The sequence below is a fragment of the Macrosteles quadrilineatus genome, unplaced genomic scaffold, assembly GCF_028750875.1.
Source record: "Macrosteles quadrilineatus isolate MER2022 unplaced genomic scaffold, UCM_ALF_1.0 Scaffold_5__1_contigs__length_97177068, whole genome shotgun sequence".
NCBI classification, from domain to species: Eukaryota; Metazoa; Arthropoda; class Insecta; order Hemiptera; family Cicadellidae; genus Macrosteles; species Macrosteles quadrilineatus.
In genome coordinates this window covers 76,697,713-76,707,206 of record NW_026542598.1, presented here as the reverse complement: position 1 = coordinate 76,707,206, position 9,494 = coordinate 76,697,713, and the positions used below count along the sequence as shown (strand labels likewise).

General features: G+C 34.0%; 1 protein-coding gene across 1 annotated transcript; it reads right to left on the bottom strand.

The window, feature by feature from the left end:
• Positions 1-834: 834 nt before the first annotated feature.
• On the bottom strand, positions 835-9,368 carry LOC128994619 (actin-related protein 2/3 complex subunit 3-like). The gene is made up of 4 exons (XM_054419288.1): positions 9,224-9,368; positions 8,816-8,992; positions 8,069-8,264; positions 835-1,093 (listed from the first exon to the last, which is right to left on the bottom strand). Exons 1-4 carry the CDS (start codon positions 9,227-9,229, stop codon positions 936-938), a joined length of 537 nt encoding a protein of 178 aa, XP_054275263.1. The 5' UTR covers positions 9,230-9,368; the 3' UTR covers positions 835-935.
• Between the last annotated feature and the right edge of the window lie 126 nt (positions 9,369-9,494).

Here is a 9,494-nt window from a genome sequence, read left to right as displayed (position 1 = left end):
AAAAAAATTATGATATTGAGCACCTTTATAAGGTAGTAGAAAATTCACTTCGCAAAATACAACTAATCTACCAGAATATATTGGTTTTTTTAGTTCAGAAATTATATATTTAAGTAGGCAATTTTTCATCCTGAAAGCCTCAGTAGTCTTAATTTCAATGCTTAAAAAAAGTAACCCTTGTACTTCAAAACAATCTTTTTCACATCAAACACAACTTTCAAAAAATTAAATCCTTTCATTCCTTTCCTATGCAAATGTCCTTTATAATAGCACGGTCGGGAGATTCATCTTCGTCTGATGACATTAAAGAGAAAAAACTAGTGGGCCCCTGTAAAAACCCAGGACCTCTCCAACTTATTAAAGTTGCAACCCGGCATTTTTTTACTCATTGTTTTTAATTTTGGTTTCCAATGAGGCTGTGGAAACTTTATAACCAACTGAAATCACATAAAATAGGCAACACAGAAAATTATTAATAAATTATTTTGAAACTTGTTAGAATGTTTTATTACTGAGATGTACTTTTCAATTTATAAAAGTTTAAACACACAAAAAAAGATTGCTATGATTCACAAATGCGTAAAATGACTATTTAAAATCAACTCTGTGTAACAGCAGACTATTTTTTTTTTAAGGTTTAAGAAAACCTGTGAATAAATACTGAGTTAATCGATTTTACACTACTTTCTTTATAGATTTTCGATTAATAGTTACAACTAATGCAAAAAAGTTCAATTTCAATCCAGAATGTGACTTTCCAAATTAATTTTAAAGGTCACTTGTTGCAAAAGGATGAAAAATAACAAGTTTATAATATAACTTATACTTGTTTAATAAAATACTTTAATATACATAAGAAACTCATATAGGTACTTTAAGGTTAAATTCACGACGAAATATAAAAATGTGGTTAAATAAATAGTTGGAAATACATTTCACTGGCCAGGCCCCGACAGAGACTTGTCCATAAACTTCTTCTTTGAGAAGCACAGCCACCATTTGGAAGGTCTGCCGTCTTCAGTGCTGAATACCTTCTCACACACACGCACTCCAGCTTCTTGCCTTAGTTGCTGAAGATACTGTCGCATCACATCTGAGGAAACAAACTGGTTAATACTGTCGTAATGTAGATGTGCTTGCAATCAAATAAATCCCAGATGGGATGTGTGGCTGGGACTACGGATGAGCATCGATAGGTGAACCATTGATGTACTGATAACATTGTCGTGAAAACATTTGATTTCAGGGCAAAACCTGGATAATTGTATTTTTAGTTTTGAGTTTTTCGTCTTCTTTATGCCAAAGCTAACCTAGCTACTAGTTAAGACGTTCCAGATAGGCAGGTTATCTTTAACTTCAGATTCAATATTTCATCAGCATTTCAATAAAATAAATAAAAAAATCAATTTCATGTTATGACAAACGTTTAAATTTTCATTAAAATTAATACAATTCAGGAACAGCAAAAATATTGATATTTCGACAGATGGCCAAAAACATCGGTTACCTACTAAGAAACTTTCATGGAAAAAATTGATCGATGCTCATTCCTAGCTGGGACGTCCCACTACTGTAAATACATGGGGAACATACCTTAGACTGATCCCGTTGGATAATAAAACTCAACTCAGGGTATAGCTATAAGAATAGTCGCTCTCAGTGATGCTCACACTCAGCACACAGCTGTAGCAGTTAAAGGATTGATTAAATTAGGACTTTTGATTGCCTGAAGTCATTTAATGATTTCACTTCCTATGGATTGGATAGTCTATGAATAATTACAAAGATGTCGGTAAAACTTGTGTGGTGATTATAAATTAGTGCAACAGCTGTTTCGTTTTGACGGGACAGCTGTGTTGCCACTTTGGTCTCGTTGCGGCCTTGTGTTGGAGGAGGCTATGTTTAACAGTATATCGACCAGCTGTATCCAATATTTCATTAAAATCGAACGTAGTTGAATACAACATCATATCAACATATTGTCTTATATTCAACACATTTGATTTTGTCTAGGGTCAAAGAGTGTTAAGCCCCGTTCACACGGGGCGAGTTTACAATCTACAAGCCGGATTTTTTACACGCAGCTAGTAAAATAGCTCAGTGTGAACGAAGTATTCGCTCAAAAGCTGCTTGTAAAAAAGCTCTGGAAAAAGTTGACGCTGCCGCTACTTTACACGCCAACTCGCCAGCTTTTGAGCGAGTAGGCGTGTAAAGTAGCCCAGTGTGAACACAGTTGCTTGTGCTTGTGCGCATGTTATTCGAAGATGTCAGAGGATTTAGTTCAAGCACAAAAAAACCACAAATGAAAATGACGACGATGATGATGATGATGAAATGATGAATGAATGATGAATGATGATGATGTTTTTTGGTTGGCTGAAAATGATACAAAAAAGTTTAAAAATTGTCTGAAACAGAATTTGATTAAAATTGCCCCTTATTCTCTTGAAGAGTTTTGGGAGAACAAATAAAATAAATATTCTGTCTTATTTTTAGTTCTTAAATGTAAAACATTTTATTTTGTAAGATCTGACTCTATTCCTGTACAATTGTACTTAAATGAATAAAGGATATTTTGATTTGATTTGATTTGAAGCCAGCTACTGAGCGAGTGGAAGAAGCATCGTGTGAACGACTACAAGCACACTCGCCGGTGTCTTTCTCCACGTCGGCGGGTGGACAAGCTCCGTGTGAACGAATACAAGCGCACTCGCCAACTCGCTGGCGAGTAGCGTGTAAACTTGCCCTGTGTGAACGAGGCTTTACTACTGTCAAATTATATGTTTCAATCAATTTTTAATACTTCGATAGTTGAAGTAAAAGTCATCACATCCCAACTTCGAAGGTTAGGATTGGTAAAGACGAAGATCATGGCCATGTATCTTAAATTGTTTTCATTTATGTCTTTGTAAATATTTATATGTGTTCAATCTTTGTACAAATTGTACCAAATCATCAATATCTCAAGTAAGAGATGGTAAACAAGAAGTTTAGCTAGCCTATGAGACAAAAGGACTGAAGATAACATTTCGACGTAGAAACCTAAGTCTCCACTATAAAAATAAATTGGATCACAAGGTAAGCCTTAGATTTATTTATGTTCAATAACAATCCAGAGGCTATATCTCCAAACAAAAAAATTCCCTAATAAATCTGATTGTACAAAAATAAATTTCATTTTATATTGTTTGTTGTTGTTCCGGATCGGTATGACATACAATAAATGGTACATTACATGACATCACTAGAGCAATATGAAATTTAGGGTCGCCGGATTTCTACCCCCGGATATTTACCCCCCATGAAAAAACGCCTACGTCATTTTGACGTCACGAGAAACAGCCCGCGACTGGACATCTACCCCCGGACATCTACCCCCGGAAATCTACCCCCAGTGGTCAGCTCTGCCACGTATCGGCCAATATTCATTGTTGTAATTGATTTTATTAATTGTTTGATGTAAATCAACGTCTCTTCGGTTAATCATTACCTTCTAATATCTAGTATTAAGCATGTGATATGTCATTGCCTTGTTTAACATTATCTATCTTCCTAATAAAAATAAGTTGTAACAGCCCTTTTTCACCCGAACTACTTCACTGATATTTATGATTGAGGTCTGATTTTAAATCTTAAGATCCAGCTCAACACAAAATGGTATTTAAAACCATATGTTGATAAAGGGCTTAAAAAGTGTGACCCTTAAGCATTTGATTCGTTTCCAGACAGTGATTTAAATGGTTGACAAACTTTCACATACAGTAACAGCTAACGGCGCATGCATGAGCGCGGATCGGAAGTGTTTATCACAAAAGATTGACCAATACGATTTTAATACTATTTAAAGGTTCTTCCAAAAGAAGAGAAACCGGTTAACATTGTAATAATAACTCTTATGACGTACGGTATGGGAAATATTTTATTCATTGAATGATCAACCATATTTTGTAACTAACGCAATAGTCATTATTGCTTTTACACTTATTACTCATCAAAAAAGCTAAAGAGCTAAATGCTCAAAATTTGTATTACTTCAATCTATTTATCGCAGTTATATGAATTAGCATAAGCCTTGAAAGTAACCATCAGTGTCGACGGGTTTAACCTAATTCTGTTCTGTATGCTACCTTAGGTATTATACTTAAAATGCCTCTTTTTAACATTTTACTGGCAGGAAACCTGCTTATTCACTTCCTATATGGCATTCTTATGAATGCATCTTTTGAACACTTATTTATGGACATAAGTTGACCAGTTTTGTTTTAAGGCAGGATTTTCCAATAAGACTTTATACATGCTCTGAATATACGAATGTGCTGCAATGGGGGTATTTAGGCGTATATATATATATTAAAAGATATTAGGCTATGCTTAAAAAATTGAATGTGGCCATTATTTAGAATTTGAATAATTGTCTTATTTTAGGTATTTAAGAGAAAATACTTTAAATCCTTTCCTAGTACCTACGCATTTAAATCTTACAAATTTTTTTTACTAGGTGATATGAAAAATTTAATATTATACACCTGACTTTTATTGATCCTCTTTCTCAATTTAACTGAGTTTTGGTTTACTAAACAATTATCCTACTAGGCCTACATTGAATAAACCGGAAGTTCACAACAGTTTATTCACTTTATCCTTTAAGAAATGTGTGTAAAAACAATGGTTCAGTACGATGTAACACTTGACCATGTGAAAAGTGCGCAATATTATATTATTTTCATAACTTTTTCATCTCCTGTTTACAGTTGCAGACGATCATTCATGTTTTCACAACCTGACTTAAAAATTGATCTCATGAGTACTCCTCACATTTCACTTTTAAACTGTAACTGTATAGTGTAAAAGTTGGTCAACCATTGGAAGCACCTTCTAGCAATAAATCAAAGGCTTAGGGGTCAACCTTTTGAAGCCATAATCGAAATATCCTTTTAATTACCATTTTGTGCTGCGCTAGATCTTAAGCTTTTAAAAGACACCTCAATCGTAAAAATCAGTGAAGTAGGTCGGGTGTTGAAAAGGACTGTTACAACTTATTGAATTATAAATATGGATAATGTTAAAACAGACATCGACATATCAAATCAAATCAAATCAAAATATCCTTTATTCATTTAAGTACAATTGTACAGGAATAGAGTCAGATCTTACAAAATAAAATGTTTTACATTTAAGAACTAAAAATAAGACAGAATATTTATTTTATTTGTTCTCCCAAAACTCTTCAAGAGAATAAGGGGAAATTTTAATCAAATACTGTTTCAGACAATTTTTAAACTTTTTTGTATCATTTTCATTTAGAAGTATTTTTGGAAGATGGGACATAAATTTATTTCCTGCGAATTTTGTTTTCTTTTTATAAAATTCTAGATTGTGTCTATCAATTTGAGATTGAGAACGAGTGTTATAATTATGACTAATTTTGTTTGATACCTGAGTTTTTGTAATATTTTTTGCATAAATAATAGTTTCCAAGATATATAGTCCATGAACAGTTAGTATTCCAAGATCGGTAAAAATATGTTTTACCGAATCTTTCCTTTTCAAATTAAACATTGCCCTAATTGCCCTTTTCTGGTACGATAAAATCCGTTTTAAGTTTTTTGATGTAGTTGCTCCATATATACTGATTCCATAAGCTAAATTAGAATGAACTAAGGCATAATATATTGATATTAATGTTTTTAAGCTGCAAACTTTATACATTTGTCTTAAAGCAGATACTCCTGAAGACATTTTTTTGATAACATGATCAACATGTTTGTCCCAGGCTAGATTTTTATCAATTATTAAACCAAGAAATTTTGTATGTTCTACCTGTTGTAATTTATAATCTTCTAAGATTATGTCTGGATTTAATTTGTTTTTGTTTTGTTTTGTAGAAAATGATACAAAATTAGATTTTTCAGGGTTTAAAAGAAGGTTTTTGCTATCTAAGAATTTTTTTATGATGGAGAACTGACCAATGATGATGCCTCAATACTTTCTTTTGAATTTCCACAAATGGTAATATTAGTATCATCAGCATACAAACAGGCCGCCCCGCCCACAGGCATCAAGTCCGGCAGACCCCTCAAGTATATTAGGAACAAGAGGGGCCCCAACACCGACCCCTGCGGAACTCCATGGCGGACCATCTGCATCTGTGAATTAACTTTTGGATGTAATTATATTTACTTGAGAAATCTGATTTATAATGTTCTATCTCAACATATTGTTGCCTAAGAAATAGGTAGGATCTAAACCAATTTAATTCTTTGTCATGAATACCTAATTTTGATAAAGTGTCGATAAGATTTTCATGCGATACACTATCAAATGCCCTTGTTAAATCAAGAAAAATGCCAATTACTTTTTCTCTCTTATCCACTGCATTTATTATACTTTCAATAAATTCAATAACTGCAGTGACTGTCGATTTGCCTGCTTGAAATCCATGTTGTTCTGAATCCATTAAGTTATGTTCATTTAAAAAATCCATCAATTGTATAAAAACAACTTTTTCTAAGATTTTTGAAAAAACTGGAAGAAGTGAAATTGGTCGGTAACAGGAAACATCGTTTGGTTCCCCTTTTTTGAAAACTGGAATAATTTTTGCTATTTTGAGTTTATTAGGAAAAATGCCTGAAATGAGAGAAGAATTTACTATATGTAAAAGAGGTTTTAAAATAGCAGGAAGAACTTTTTTAACAGTAATAATTGAAACATCATCATAGCCAGTAGAATATTTGTTTTCAAAAGATAATATTAATTTTTCAAGATCTTTCTCATCAATTTGCTTGAATTTGAATTTATTAATGGAAATTAAATGCTGAGAATGCACCACACTATCTTTTCCTTGAAGAATTTTAGGAAGAACAGAATTATCAACCACAGACACAAAGAAATCATTGAAACTATTACTGACCTGGAGAGGGTCAGTAATAAATATACCATCTCTCAAAATATCAATGTTACATATTGAAATCTTTTTGTTGTTTACCTCTGAGTTAATTAATTTCCAAGTTTGTTTTGCTTTATTCTTTGCATTATTTACATTTCTATCAAAAAACATTTTTTTTTCCTTGTCAATGCATTGCTTTAGTTCACCTTTCAACTTTTTAATGGTTACCTTAAGACTTTCATTCTTACTTAATCTAAATAAAATTTCTAATTCTTTAATCTGTCTTTTTTTGCAACGTTACTAATAGATAGATAGATAGTATCGCATGTTTACTAATAGATATAAGAAGGTAAAGCAATTTATAAAATCAATTATACAACACAATGAATATTGGCCGATACGCGGCAGAGCTGACCACGGGGGGTAGATTTCCGGGGGTAGATGTCCGGGGGTAGATTTCCAGTCGCGGGCTGTTTCTTGAACGTGTATAAGCCCCGCCCCTCGTGACGTCAAAATGACGTAGGCGTTTTTTCATGGGGGTAAATATCCGGGGGTAGAAATCCGCTACCCCGAAATTTATAGAGCATCTAAAACAACCCCCCACAACCTCCTGAATGATAAAAGTACACTACAATCCAACATATTATTCGAAGCATTGTTAAAGTTGAATGAAACGCCACCTGTAGCTACAAAGGACAGAGACAGGACAAAGGTCAACTCTGCAAGTAACGTCTGACCCCAGTCGAGACTCGACACACGACTGACGCGCGTCTACATGTCCGTAATAGCTCAAATAAAAGTAGGCCTACCGTGTATTTTTATGTTTTAATCGTGATATATCTAAGTGTAATATCGTTCGTGTACGTGTTTCAAAACATCAAGACGCACCCAATGGGGAAGATCAAGGACTTATATTAGGACTGATGATGGCAATTTATTCTGCCAAAATGCATCTCCTGTAATAGGACACAGCACATAAGGATCGACAGGCGGACACAGGTAATTTAACCTTTAATTGTATAAAAATAAATTGGTTGTTGATCAGTCACGGTTCAAATCAAACGTTCATTTTCATTTTTAAACTGGCTAAACTTTATGTGAATGGAATGTCTAATTTTCCCCAAAGCCTTAACCTATGACTGGCAAAATACAACTTAGTGAAGGAAAGCAAATAATTATCACCTGCTTCAGTAGGACTGCTCGGCTTGGCATACACCGAGTTGAGTGGGAAATTGGACTCTCCAGGGATGTCAAACTTTGATATTGCCAAGGCATACATCTCCTGTGTGCCTTGGTTCTTGTTGCTGCATTTCTGCAGCCGTTTGAGACACTCGGTGAAGTAGAGAGTCAGGTAAATGAGCACTCGGTCCGACTCGTTCTAGGTTTAGCAAAAACGTTAATGGAGATACTGGTATCTTAAATGCTCAGGTATCAAATAGTACATGACATGTCAATTTTGTTATCAAAAGATTAGTTTGATGGCTTATGAATTACAGTTCAAACTAGTTAACTTAACCTATAACAATCATCACAGTTTTTGTGCTTTGAGGAATTTTGTATAGTAATTTAAACATATAGCATGGCAACAAAACGGAAATTGGCAAGCTCGTTCCAATCAGGATTTGACAATTCAATCAGGATACATTAGGTGGATTCAGGTTTGAGTTTCCCATGAAAATTTGTAGGCCTATAGCCTACCTACTTATTGTTGTCTTTACTTTTAAAAGCAAAGAGCATTATTGGCGATTATCTAAGATAAGTGTGGAAGTCCTTTCTCCTCACTGTCAAGCAATTGTTACCAGTATCCCAAAAATTGAAGTACCAATTGGTAATCTTCCACTAAGTATCCACAAAGTTGAATAGTTGATGAGACAGAATTTTGTGAGATAATAAGAGGTGAAAGAAAGTACTCTATGAAATTAATCGTACCTTGATCTCGTAGGTCCTAAAGAAGACATTAGCTTTGAAGTAATAGAGTGCTTCATCAATGATGTCTGTGTCCTTACTCGCCATGATGGGAGCAGGACCCCGGAACTGGGTTTTAATGGGTAGAATAGCCATGTTTCCTACCAAATTCTCATACGTAGTAAAGCTTGAATGATAAGCCTGAAAAAAAAGACAGAGATTTCAAGTAATGTAGACCTATAACAAATGGCTACAGATACATATGAAATCCAATTAAACAAGAGCCTCTGTTTCAACATTAATTTAACTCGTAAAACATTTGTTCTATTAGTGTATAGTTTATGATAACAAACAAGGTAGGCTAACATTTTATAAATCCTTATCGTGGGCTATATCCTAGACGGGCAAAGAAATTAAAATTTTAATACTTACCGGCATGGTCAAAAATTATTTTGGTGTTTTACCAATCCGAAGTTTATAACAACTACAACAGAGTTAAATTGATTTTAAATGAAATTTTTAATAGTAGGTTCACACCCACAAAGACGAACATAACCTATCTCCTTTCCTCTCCGCTCCCCTCCCCGCTCCCAAAGACCCAAAAAAACAAATAACGATGTATCTGAAATCTGATTATCTGAATCACCTCGGATCGGAACGGAATCGGAATCTCTTCGGTGCTCGGACTCAGTTTTGTTTCAAT

Bases quoted from the DNA above. Each gene is read 5' to 3' on its own strand.
- LOC128994619 (XM_054419288.1), bottom strand. The intron at 8,265-8,815 runs GTACGATTAATT...TGCTAAACCTAG, and splicing joins TTAGGACCTACGAGATCAAG to AACGAGTCGGACCGAGTGCT. The intron at 1,094-8,068 runs GTGATAATTATT...TTGTTTCCTCAG, and splicing joins GAGCAGTCCTACTGAAGCAG to ATGTGATGCGACAGTATCTT.